At 37.6% G+C, this 14,240-nt stretch overlaps 2 protein-coding genes across 2 annotated transcripts; both read right to left on the bottom strand.

Annotated features, from left to right (window-relative positions):
- Nucleotides 1-472: 472 nt before the first annotated feature.
- LOC140981788 (uncharacterized) lies at nt 473-5,559 on the bottom strand. Its single transcript, XM_073448253.1, has 6 exons — nt 5,184-5,559; nt 3,958-4,131; nt 3,496-3,621; nt 2,191-2,394; nt 1,513-1,677; nt 473-1,125 (listed from the first exon to the last, which is right to left on the bottom strand). Exons 1-6 carry the CDS (start codon nt 5,394-5,396, stop codon nt 775-777), a joined length of 1,233 nt encoding a protein of 410 aa, XP_073304354.1. The 5' UTR covers nt 5,397-5,559; the 3' UTR covers nt 473-774.
- A 5,351-nt stretch (nt 5,560-10,910) lies between these two features.
- On the bottom strand, nt 10,911-11,351 carry LOC140981631 (uncharacterized). The gene has a single exon (XM_073448053.1). The coding sequence runs from the start codon at nt 11,349-11,351 to the stop codon at nt 10,911-10,913; it is 441 nt and encodes a 146-aa protein (XP_073304154.1).
- Between the last annotated feature and the right edge of the window lie 2,889 nt (nt 11,352-14,240).

The following is a 14,240-nucleotide window of genomic DNA, read 5'->3' as shown; positions in this document are numbered from 1 at the left end:
TCATATTATAGATAGTAAATAAAAATTGAAAGATAACGTGTGGAGATGATGAGTGAGACCATAAAAAAAAATTTTTTGGGTTTAAGATAGTTTAGAAAAGTTTATAAAGTTGTGTTTTTTTAAAAAAATTGAGGTACCAATAATGTGGTATTGTAGGTCTCGTGTTGAAGTTGAGTTTAGAAATTAGGATTGCGGTTGGTTTTTAAGCACTTCGAAAAGACTTTAAAAGCCCACCAAACACTAAAAAAAACAAAAAACAAAAACTTTTCTTAATATTTGAACGCTTTCTAATATTCTTGGCAATTTGTTGTGAATCGAAAGGAATAGCGAGATGTCATGATAATTTAGACGCATGTTTGAATAGTCTTTAGTTCATATTAAATTGCATATTTCAGATGCACATCGGTATAGCCAGTATTTTTATATAGTTGTTATCGATGAAGCTTTGATTTATTGTTAAAACAAAAAGAAGAAACACAAGCACAAATATGTGATCCTTGCAAAACTTACGTAGCTTAGTACAAAATAAGCTTCCAGTGACACCCTATAACAAGAAAAAAGATGAGCTTTATCACCAAGTGAAGACAAAATCAATGATCCCTTTTTAGACACTTTATCATCTTACAACGGCAAAAATTTAATGTGAAAATTATCACTAATACATCAATTTACAACATCCGACAAAAACATGCTTATCAGAATATATCAAGAAAGTCACGCTGATAAGAATTCAAACCTGTTCAAATGGGATGCAAATCAAACCAGAGCCTCGACTCAATGTCTTCTTGAATCTGATGGCATTTGAACATAAGGGTTCACTGGGATGACAGTTTGGGATGCTTCTTGGAGATCTAGAGAAGACGAATTCTGAGACATAAGCGGAATTGCTCCCTGCGGAGGGGTTGGAGTGGGAGGAGGTGTTGCATCAAACGATTGTGAAGGTATCTTGATGGGGTAGACTTCAGTGACCTCTTCACTGCCTTCATCTAAGTACACTACATCCTGCATTGTGAGCTGGTGGTACTCGACAATCTCCCTCAGGAAACGGTTTTCTCGTGTGTAAACCGAGTTCTCTTGTGCAAGTCTTGCTTTCTCAGCTAGAAGAGTCTCAAGCTGAAGCCTTATCTGATGAGACAATGTTATTAGAAGACTATTATATTATTATACATGGCTTGCAGAAAAATAGTGGCAATCAATCATATCGCATAAGGGAAAGAAGTGTACTTAAAATGGAGACCGTGTGGTAAAAGTAGTATGAAATGAACTGATTGTTTTATTAATTATATATATATACATATATGCGCGTGTGCGCAAATACAATTATAATTTTGCAAAAATGAAAATAAATGTCTTTTATGCAAACTTTAGTTGCATCATTACGAGTAAACAGCAGTCCTGGAAACATGCAAACAGATATGAATAAGATAGATCACAAATTTTAGATTTTATATTGATTCTTATATGGCCAGGATAGGTGCTCTCTTTATTTGTACAAGGAGATAGATTACTAACCAAATCATCATCTTCTGGGTTATCTCCTTTTTCTTTGCTTTCCCTAAGGATTCTATTTTCTTCTTCCAGCTGAGCACATCTCTCCTTTGCAAATGCCAGGTCAGCCTTGACAGCCTTAAGCTCTCTCAAAAGAAGTTTTGCTTTCGCAGCCATTGCCATTGCAACCTGATGCAGATGATAATCTCATTTATTCCATAAATACAACCCCAAAAGAGACGTCTCAACATTAAATACAGCAAAACTAAATCCTGGCATGTAATATAATGGTTATAGTGATTTCCCTACCAACAACGTGCACTCATTTTTAGTCAAAACAATAAAGTTGTAACAAGAAGTTAATGATTGTCCAACAGACGATGCAATCAGAACCAACCAGTACGTCCCTAACATAAAGTAATCCTTCTTGGGACCCGAAATGATTTAACATCACTAGACATCTGTTATTTTTTAAAATCTACGCAAGTAAAACTTCATAACCAATAAATATAGATTGCTCTCGATTAAACATGGGAAACCCATATTATATTCCCATGCATTGGAGTTAGCTTCCTTTAAGGCACAATGGAAAAGCATTATGTTTTGAACTGTTAAATACAGTGGAATAAAGGAGCATAAAAAGGTCAGTATGTACAAGATAGTGATTTGATTACAACCAGTACCACACAATTGGCACCTTACGTCGCGAGATGCCTTCAGTTGAGTTTCCAAGTCCATATGTGTCTGTGGTTGCGTACGAGATGGCATCATGAGCTGTTGCCGCAAAGTACCAACACTTGATTCTTGATTCTGTGATGTTGAGCTTTCATTCTTTTTTCTTAGTCGAATCCTGCGAGTTTCCTGCATTATGTCTGCTGTTCGGTTCTCCACAGCTGTAATGCCCTCCTGGAAAGAGTGCAGACAATCAACATCATTAAAGAAATTGAGCCAAGGACAGCGATTTATTATAAGAAAAGCTTTAAATCCACACAGGGCCAAGGGAGAATTAAAATTTATCAAACTTTATTCTTTTACCTTCTTAGTTATAAGATTATCATTACACATGGGGAATGTTTTAGGAGAACATTAAGGAATTTTGGACGTTAATTGATAAGCTTCAGAGATTGAAATTCTTTGGATATGATTGCCGATAAGAATGGAACCATTTTTAAAGGTCTGATAATAATTTTCAAAAACAAAAATCACGTACTGCAAGTATTTTACAAGAAAAGTGTACTGCAATTAATCACTTCATCTTGTCATTGTACTAACATCACGTCCAACAGTACATGAGCCTGTTCAATCAAGAATTTTCCATTATAAAATTTGTCAAATTTGATTGCATAAGTGTCAGTTTATCTCGAGGAAATCACATTTCCTCCCTACATGTCATTAATCAAATATCCAAACCCAAAGTCTTGAGCAGACAGACCATAATGTAATTTATTCACATTTAATTAACCCTTCGTCACGTGTAACTGGAAAATAGACTCTCATATGTATAATGCTGATACATTTTATTCATCAATCATGTTATATGAGATTAATCTCAACACAACAAGTGAGAGCTTCTGCATTATATGTATATGGAACTTATTAAGATCAGACTACGACAGCCCAACTACGGAAAGAAAATGCCAAAATAAAAATACAAGCCATGTCAGTGATGAAATAGACTGCATTGCAATTTGCAACTGGTCAATATTGAATAATGTTTTTAGGCAGCCTGATGAACTTTCTGCCTCTATCCAATATGGTCAAAGGAATCACTTATCATTTATCAACACGCTAAAGAGAGAGAATGTAAAACTGAACAGTAGTTATTAAAGGGGAGACTGAACCACCAGCAAAAGCAAATATTACCATGCGGTTAAGTGCGTAATGTGTCTTTAAGACTTTGTTATTTGTAATTATCAGAGTATGAAGATCTCATCAAGATACATTTAGATCACTTTTCCCACCTCTTTTCCCAAATCACTAAAAAAAGTCCATAAAACAGACGTTTACCTCTAGAGCATTACCAATAGTGCCACCAATGAAATTAAACGATGATGCTATCGCATCAAATCCCTTCTGTAATGCAGGGCCATCAGTCTTCGGATGGCTCTCTGAAGAGTTGTATGTATCATGGGACTGCATGTGAAAGAAGAATAAAAAAATGAAATTGCTCCTGCTCCCATGGCAACGAAACATTGTGGTTACCACTGGTTAAAAAACTAGACTAATGTAATAGATCTTATGACTGACAAGATGCTATAACATCAGTGAAACACTAACAAAGCGGTATTAAGAATATAAGCTTTAGAGAACTAAGTCAGGAGATTGCCATTTCGAAAGAGTGAGTGAATTTGGCAAATATCGACCAAGAAAATTTTGAAACAAAAAGTTGTAATGAAATCAGTTCTACAGAAGGCATTTTTTGTTTCAACCAGGAATTGCAGCAAGTCATGTCATTCAAGAACTTCTCACCTGACCACCTTTGGCATTGTCAGAAGTCTGAAATTTCCCTCTTGTCATTTCATGTGGTTGAACAGAATCACTGTCATCAACAATAGCTTTAGCTTTCCTCGTCAGCATTCCCCAGAATCCTTTCTTAGATTCAGTCATGTTCTTTGGCTTATGCTCATATGATGGTGCAGTATCCTACAGTATAACAAAAGTGGTTACATGTTCAATTTTTGAAATTATAACAAAAATCAAGCATCACATAAATAAAGTCCACTATGTCATGGGTGGAACAAAAGTATTAATTGATCGTTCTAGAATCCAAAATTCCCTCTGCCTTTCTCATTACAACTCATGCAATTTGTCTAACTATAACTAAGAGTACCAAATTTGGCACAAAGAAGGCTCGATAAGCTCATCTCAAGGAGACTTGCCAAACTCCAAGATCCCATTCTCCCATTGCTCTAAAAAACAAAACCCGGTTGTATAAAGTTGACACAATTAAACTTCAAACATAAACAGATTAGTAGAATTGAGGCCTGACGGTTATAGTTATGCAACAAAAGAGTATAAGTCAGTTAGCTCATACACTAGTAACAAAGCCTTTACATCCTGAAATTAGCACAATGAGCTCCCGCACAATTGGCACATCAATCCCTCAGTGAGGCACAAATCTCCCAGTGAGGTGACAAGCACTGTTCTTTTACTTCCCTTCCCTACCACGACACTGAAGCCGGACTCCATACCATCTCATATATAAGCTTCATCCTACTTGATCAGTTCTCCAAGAAACCATCACCCATAATTCTAATAACCACGTCTATGAATTATACACATCTTCATGAGAGCATAAATAATACCAACCCACTAAAAAATTGATTTTTCAAGAACCCATCTATCAATGCCATCAACAAAACACGAATCACTCAAAATCACTCATTGCTCTAGCAAATTCTTGGCTAAACCCAACCAGATACAATATGAATGTTCTGTACTTCTCAAACGTAAACTCCAATTTAAGGAGTAGCTCTATTTGGGAACACGTGGAAGAGCAAAACCACTAAGAAATGAAAAAGATGAAGAAAAATAAAAAAAAACCAAACTTTAGAGAAAATCTAAACTACCCGGAATTACATTAGCCAGTATAACAACAAATTAAGTTAAAAACTTACAGACTATATCTTCAAAATTTCAAAAATCCCAAAAAGTAATAGAAAAAAGTAAACAAATAAAAGGGAAAAAAATGAAACCTTAGAAGACGGAGGAGGGGTAGGACGAGACGGAACGGAATCACGGGGAGAAGTGAGAGCAGACTGTTCATAGGCAGAGGAGAACGAGGAATCCCTGTACGCCGAAGACGCCCTCATCGCTTTGGCTGCAAGAGCCGAACCGCCGTCTTCCGGCGCCGGAGTTATTGGAGGAGAATCGTAATTGTGGCTGGGTTGCCTCCGCCTGTAAGCCATTTCCGCGACTGGGGAACTTCAATCTGATCTCGTTTCTTTAATTTGTGAAGTATTCAATGATCTAACTCGCAGAAATTCTCTCAGATTTGCGTTTCTTCAACTATTTTCCGCCTCTTCTTGATCAGTGGCAGACCTCTCAGCAGTTAATACAATAATAATATATAATAGTAGAAGAATATTCATTTTATTCTTTGGCTAAATTGGAAAAAATAACCAAACCCAAACTCAACTTTAGTTTTAATCTCTGCACCTAAAAACTTTGTTTTCACTCCCTAAAAAACTTTGTTTTCACTCCCTGAAAGTATTAAAAAATGACAAAAGAACCCTTCCATGTTATATATAAAATGATTGATTTTTCTGAAAAAAATGGTATCAGAGCCTAGATAAAATTAGTTCAAACATACAAATTTATTATTATAAAGCAATTAAATGTTTGAGGAGTAGAATTTTCTCAAATAACATGAATACGAACTCATATTCAAGATTAATTATTTACAGTATTTATTCCAGAACTCTGGAATATTTGCAACAGGAAGATCTAACCAAGGTTAGATATCAAGAAGGAACTTATCAAAATTCTAAGGTAAATTTATGATTCAAAATAATAGGTTCTTAGAAATAGTACTGGATTTCTCTGAACTCTTCGGAAATCTTAGAGAAATTCAAAAGACAATACAGAATTATGATAATATGCTATATTATGTACCACAAAATGTGAAGAAAATCTTTGAAAACCAGGATGAAATTCTTAGAATATTAAAGGATATTCGAACAAGACTTCAAAACCTAGAACAACAACCAATTTCTAATAAAAGGACTTCAGAAAGAAGGTTACCACCATCATTTGGTATTGAACCCTTATTACATCAAAGAGGGAAGGTAAAATTAATGTCAAAACCTTTAACTGAAGAAGAAAAATGATGAATCTAATCAAAACTGTCTCAGAAAAAAAATTAATCCGATAACAACTTTAGAAATGATTGAACCAGAGGATCTCCAAGAGCTTGCAGAATATTTTGCAAATCTCAAAGTTGTAGATCTAAATATGAACACAACTGGGGGTGAACAACCTACCATAACTTGGTCATCTTCGCAGGAACCACCAAAAGAAAGTGTGGGATTTCAAAATATTAATATGAGAGAATCTCAATCAGACTTTTACACTGTGGAGAATCACACCCAGCGTGAACAAGGTCAAGGATGAATCAAATTCCTTTGCACCAAACATCCTATAGGAAATCTGTTTTAGAACCAATACATACTTATGTGGTTATGCTTAACCTAGATGTATTAGATTTTAAAACCAGAGAAGATCTCATAGATGATTGGACATCCGCTATGAGAATCGCAGCATGCACACTCAATCTCAATAGAGAAGGATTCATTAAACTATTGGAAATGAGTCTTATGGGATCAGTTAAAATTGCTTGGGACATGATTTCGGTAGAAATCAAAGAATCAGTCCTAGCCGGAGAATCTCTTAGCGAGATAGCCAGAAGAATGACTACCCTTTTTAAAGCACAATTTATAGGGGTAGACTATTTTAACAGTCAAGATACAGAGAAGAAAAAAATATACTCAAGCTCTGTATAGTCTTAAATTACATGATATATGTTTAGTATACTATGTTGTTCATTAAATATAGATGGAATTCAGTAGTCGAAGAAGATATAGCAATGCAACTCTTTTTCGCCAAAATGTCAAGTCCCTGGAGAGAAATGCTAATAATGGATTATGTCCCTGGCAATCTAGATACATTGGCACGAAAAACCTCTTTTCTCAAAGAAAAATTGGCAGAATGGTGTCATTTGACAGCATTATAAAAGAATTACAAGCGACTAATGGGTATTAACAAATGTATCATCTATGTTGTAAACAAAATGATCTTCCAACAATTATTGGAAGTAAACCACAAAGGTAGAAGAGGAAAAGTTTATGCTAGAAGTGGAAGAAGTTCTTGAAAACCAAGAACAGTTTGGTCTAGACAAAAGGTCAGATCTTATAAATCTGCGCAAAGAAGTGGACCATCAAGAAGTACGATATCTGTAACGTACCGTACTTTTAAACTATTTTAAAATTTGTAGAAAATTTTTTTTTCTTAATTAAATAAAAACCTTTAAATTGCGATAACAATAAATTAATCATTCAAAATATTTGCAACGAAAAGATCACAAATAAAGTTTGTTAAAAACACTTGTTTAAATATCGTATACAATAACTTAAAATCAGAGTATTTGAAACATTGTATAATTTCTTAAAAACATGGGCGGTCCTCGGGTTTAGCCTCATGCGCAGTCCAAGCCGGCTCATTGGACCCCTGGTCTCCTCAAAGTCATCCTCACCTGCATCGATCAAGTCTAGTGAGTCTAAAGAATCAACATGTATAAACTGGAGATAGCAAGTACTAAATAATAGAACCACATTCAACTATCCTGATCTAAACCCGGTCATGCTTTACCGGGGTGGAGAGGTCATCGACCACGTTCACCGACTTCCAAACCCGTTCATAGTTGGAGAGGTCCCCGGACACGTTCTCCGGCTTCCAAACCTGTTCATAATTGGTCACAAGACATTTAGCATACCTGAAGAACCGAGTGTGCTAGTGTCTTCGAAGGCATTTTGAACACTATATTCTCCAATGAGCTGCAATAGCTCGTGTTCTAAGAATATGCACACCGATGAATTAAATCGAGTTTGCTTTAAAACCAAACGGAAGAAACTCGAAGTAATCTTTCGTGAAGAAGACCGTTATTAGAAAACATTTTAACTTATGTAAACTGAATAACTGAGAAGGACTATATTAGTTTTTGCATTCTTCAGTTCAGTTATGGTGACTACTGAACTGACGAATGCTCTAACTGATCAAAACAATTTGAAAACAGCAGTTAATCAGTAAAATACATAAGATATGTTTATGGATGTTCGGAGACTTCAACTGCTCCTACGTCACTCCTTCTACCACCACGGGTAGGATCCACTAGAAAACTTTTATTTATACAACATTTTGTACAAACCCACTTAGCTAGGACTTACACTACTGCTTAAACTGAACTCCTAGCTAAGACTGAAGGCAACACCTTCCAGCCAACACTTCTTTAACGTCTATTTATCAAAGACTACATACACAAGTTTAACGTCTTTGTGCAAGACGGTATTTGAGTGGTTGAGAGTGTTTGTGTGTGAGAACTGAACAAGAATGTTCTCACACACTGAGGGATATAGGCTTCTATACTAAGCTGATAACACGTTGAAGTGTCCCTCTGGGCTGATTGCTTCTGAAAGCTGATTTTCAATATGCGTGCCCTTTCTTTTCTCTCTTATTTGCGTTGAAGCTCATTCTATCTATATGTTGGGTCTTCACTGATCTTCTCTTTATATAGGCGGGAAAAACTGATCGTACAATGAGACTCATTTATTGTATCCGTTGCCTCTTGAATTCGTTTCTTGGACTTTGTGTCTCGACTTTTCGACTGCACTTCTGAAACGTTTTGTGTTTAATGCTCTGATGCAACGTCCATTATTTTCCTTTGACTGGACATAGGCTGTGTACCTTCACGCATAGCTGGAATCCACTGAAAGAGTTTTTCTTCATCTACAACTGAAAGATTCTGACTGATGCTTCGGACTGGTCAGCTAAACTGATCTTCAGTTGGGCTCTTGAAATCAGTTGACTCGTCAGTTGAACTGATTTCCCTTTCGTTCAGTTGGATTGACTAGCTGGGTTTCTTCATCAGTTGAACACTCCTTCGGTTGGCCAGGCTTCTGAGGTTCTTCTGCTGAACCACCTATCAACTGGACAATCAGCTGGACTGCTCAATTGATATAACAGTTAGACTGATTCAGTTTGTGCGATCAGTTAGATCTTCAGTTTGCGATGTAAACAGCTCGTGATGGATCCTAGCTTCTGCACGCTAAAGTAGATTATTAGTAACACAAATTAACAAGTTTTCTTAACATCAAAATCAAGATTGCGAACTTGAAAAGTTCCAACAATACCTCAAAAACTTAAAATATTTTCTTTTGCCCGTCGAACATACTTACTTGGCATTAAGGGATTCGTTGGATCTCGCTTGGGGCCACTGCTGCACATACTAACATGAGTTCAAACACTTATCTTTAATATATTAGCGTATTAGTCATGCTCACACCCAACATCTGACGATTTTCTTATGACGTTCTAAATCTCTCGGGACTCGACCTCATTTAGTCATTGTACTAAACCATGACACCAAACCCCAAAAAAACCCCATAATTAAATAAATAAATAAATATTTTTTTTTATGGAGTACATGGACCTCGTGTAAGGGTCCGGGTAGGTGCTGGAAATTCACACTTCGAAGGAACAAGGGCACAGACCCCGTGTAAGGGTCCGGCTTCGGGTCCGTGTACCTACTGAAATTGTGAACAAACGAAATTCCCTACACTTGTGACTTAATCCTACTCACACGATCATAAGGAAAATGAACCAACACCTCAAGACCCATCCTAGGATGCTATGGCACTGATTCAAACTCAAACAAACGCCCCAAAACAACTCCGCACACCAAACAACGCAACACAACCTGTAAACACGATATTTTGATACCAAAACGCATCCTACGACTTCTAATGCAATCAAGTACCTATCGACGCAAACCAACACACCAAAAACCATCTCAACATCATACTCAACAAACTTAAATGCAGCAGTGAACACCCATCAATACCCAACAAATCCTGCAACAATAAAACTTCAAAAACACATCAAGAACGCATTTTCAAAAAATCGCAGTTTGAGCAGTCCCACAAAAATGACTATAACTCGCTCATTTCTTATCCAAATATTTTGAATTTACTGTCAAATTTATACGTTTCATATGTTGAAAGTTTTTCCCTAAAATAGACCAAAAAGTCGCAATATTCAAAATGATAGCAAATTTTGGGTTTTTAGATCCAAAAATCATTTCAAAAGCGATCCAACTATTTTCGCTCAAACTTTTGCATAACATACACATGTTTTTCATACAATAAACATCAATATTATTACTATGACAAGATCGATATGAAAAAAAAAGAATATACATGACTTTTGATATTTAAAATTACCGAACCGACGACACCGAAGCGAGGAAAATGAGAGGGTTGATCCGGAACGACTTGTGGCTCGATTTCTTGCAACAAAATCAACGTGTATTACTGGGAAAATTTGTAGAGAAAAGGGCGCCTGCTTCACCCTCTAAGAACCCTAAGTTTTCTCAAGAGGAAAAATTTGGAATGGGAAGGAAAGGAATCGTGTGTGTGCAAAATACCGATTGTGTGTGTGTGTAGGCGTGACAGTGTCCGATCCCCACAAACACTGTCTCGGATGCCGGCGGTTGCACTTGGGGCATACTGGGTATTCACCGGCTTCTGTGGAGCCTTCTGCTGAGGGATAAGACCCTTACCTTTCGGCGATCCTTTAAATGGCTTCTTCCCCTGCTGACCCTGGAAGGGTCTTTTGAACTAGGGCCGTTGCTGCTGCTGATGAGGTGCCTGCTAGGGTTTCTTGTCCTGTCTATCGCTCTCGATGTCCCTCTGGTCCTGCTCTGCCGCCAAGGCTCTAGACACCACAACGGCGTAAATAGTCGGACCCGTAACTCGAACATCACGTTGCAAGATCGGCCGCAACCCATCCATAAAATACCTCAACTTCTCTCGGGCAGTATTTGCAATCAGGGGCACAAAGTGACATCCCCTCTCGAACTTTCTCATGAACTCAGCAACGCTCCTGTCTCCCTGTCTCAGCGTCATAAACTCCCTTGTCAGTCTGGATCGTACTTCCTCAGTGAAGTACTTGGAGTAAAAGACCTCTTTAAACCCATTCCACGTCAGTGTTTGCAAGTTCAGTGATACTGATGCACTTTCCCACCATAGTCCAACGTCCCTTGTCAGTAGAAATGTGGCACACCCGACCCTGTCTGCATCCTGCAGCTCCATAAACGCAAAAATTATCTCGATGGACTTAATCCATCCTTCCGCTATCATCGGGTTAGTAGTCCCTGAGAACTCCTTTGGGTCCATCCTCTTGAACCTCTCATAAACTGCCTCTGGCCTGGGCCTCGCCCCTGTGTCCACTGCAGCTTGGTTCTCCACAAACTGCGCGAAGAATTGAGTCATCCCTGCAAGCATCTGAGCCTGCATATTTGGGGGTGGAAGAGGAGGAGTGACCATCTCCCCATCCCGAGCTTCCCTATTCTCATCGCCTGCTTCACGCACAATCCCACGTCTGAGAGGCATACTGTTCCAAAATATTCCCAACACGTAAACCCAACATGCATGAACATAATATCATAACATAAGATGCACGTAATTTGAAATTAAATACGCACATGCTGAAATCATGACTTGATGCTTACTACATGAAATAATTTAAAACCTTAAAACTTACACACTGGAGGTGTGGCTTCGTGAGCTTCTCGAAACTTGCAGTAGGCATAACCCTTTACAAGAACACTGCTCTGATACCAACTGTAACGTACCGTACTTTTAAACTAATTTAAAATTTGTGGAAAAATAAAATTTTTCTTAATTAAATAGAAACCTTTAAATTGCGATAACAATAAATTAATCATTCAAAATATTTGCAACGAAAAGATCACAAATAAAGTTTGTTAAAAACACTTGTTTAAATATCGTATACAATAACGTGAAATCAGAGTATTTGAAACATTGCATAATTTCTTAAAAACATGGGCGGTCCTCGGGTTTAGCCTCATGCGCAGTCCAAGCTGACTCATTGGTCCCCACACCTCGTCTCCTCAAAGTCATCCTCACCTGCATCGATCAAGTCTAGTGAGTCTAAAGACTCAACATGTATAAACTGGAGATAGCAAGTACTACATAATAGAACCACATGCAACTTTTCAAGTAGGGCTTACATACTTGAAACTTGAATGTAATAGCATAAGCATACTTGAAATTTGAACATATTAGCATAAACGTAGACGTGCCATCATCATAAAACTTTTCTTAAACATACTTGCATCATACATACTTGAGCATACATAACATCATTTTGCGTAGAGATATGTTTCAAAGCAAGTGATCCATACATAAATGCGCCTAATCAGACTAAACCACAGTACTGGGCTGACATGGAAAAATCCACTGCCACATACATGAGATCCCCGATCATGCTTTACCAGGTGGATTGGTCTCTGGTCATGCTTTACCGCTTTTCAATCCCGATCCAAACCCGATCATGTTTTACCGGGGTGGAGAGGTCCTCAGCCACGTTCACCGACTTCCAAACGTGTTCATAGTTGGAGAAGTCCCCGGACACGTTCTCCGGCTTCCAAACACGTTCATAATTGGTCACAAGACATTTAGCACACCTCAAAAACTTAAAATATTTTCTTTTGCACGTCGAAGATATTTACTTGGCGTTGAGAGATTCGTTGGATCTCGCTTGGGGCCACTGCTGCACATACTAACATGATTTCAAACACTTATCTTTCATATCTTAGACGTATTAGTCATGCTCACACCCAAAATTTGACGATTTCCTTATGACGTTCTAAATCTCTCGTGACTCGACCTCGTTTAATCATCGTACTAAACCATGACACCAAATCACAAAAAAATCCCAAAAAAAAATAAATATTTTTTTATGGAGTACACGGACCACGTGTAAGGGACCGGGTAGGGGTCTGTGTAGGTGCTGGAAATTCACACTTCGAAGGAACAAGGGCACGGACTAGGTGTAAGGGTCCAGATTCGGGTCCGTGTACCTACTCGAATTTTGAACAAACGGAATTCCCTACACTTGTGACTTAATCCTACTCACTCGATCATAAGGACCGTGAACCAACACCTCAAGACCCATCCTAGGATGCTATGGCACTTATTCAAACTCAAACAAACGCCCCAAAACAACTGCGCACACCAAACAACGCAACACAATCTGTAAACACGATATTTTGATGCCAAAACGCATCTTACGACTTCTAATGCAATCAAGCGCATATCGACGCAAACCGACACACAAAAACCCATCCCAACATCATACTCAACATAATTAAACGTAGCAGTGATCGCCCATTGATCTCCAACGAAGCCTGAAACAATAAAACTTCAAGATCACATCAAGAGCACATTTTCAGAAAATCGCAGTTTGAACAGTCCCACGAAAACAATCATAACTCGCACATTTCTTATCCATATATTTCGAATTTACTGTCAAATCGAAGATATCAAAAAGTTATATGTTTCATATGTTGAAAGTTCTTCCATAACATCGACCAAAAAGTCGCAGTATTTAAAATGACAGCAAATTTTGAGTTTTCAGATCCAAAAATCATTTCAAAAGCGATCCAACCATTTTTGCTCAAACCTTTGCATAACATACACATGTTTTTCATACAATAAACATCGAAATTATTACTATGACAAGATCGATGCGAAAATGAAAGAATATACATGTTTTTTGATATTTAAAATTACCGAGCCGACGATACCGAAGCGGGGAAGATGCGAGGGTTGATCCGGAACGACTTGTGGCTCGATTTCTTACAACAAAATCAACGTGAATTGCTGGGAAAATTTGTAGAGAAAGGGGCGGCTGCTTCACCTTCTAAGAACCCTAAGTTTTCTCAAGAAGAAAAATTTGGAATGGGAAGGAAATGAATTGTGTGTGTGCAAAATACCGTGTGTGTGTATGTGTAGGCGTGAAAGTGTGTGTGTGTTAGTGGATTAGTGGGGAGGGAATTAAGGGATTAATTAGAACAATAAAATACTAATAATTAATATACTTGCTAAATAAAAATACTAATTCCCCACTAATTTCTAGCGTCCCTACATTTAAAATAATACACACAAGTGATCAAC

Source organism: Primulina huaijiensis, chromosome 7 (assembly GCF_012295235.1).
Source record: "Primulina huaijiensis isolate GDHJ02 chromosome 7, ASM1229523v2, whole genome shotgun sequence".
NCBI lineage: Eukaryota > Viridiplantae > Streptophyta > Magnoliopsida > Lamiales > Gesneriaceae > Primulina > Primulina huaijiensis.
This window is presented reverse-complemented; position numbering and strand designations above follow the sequence as displayed.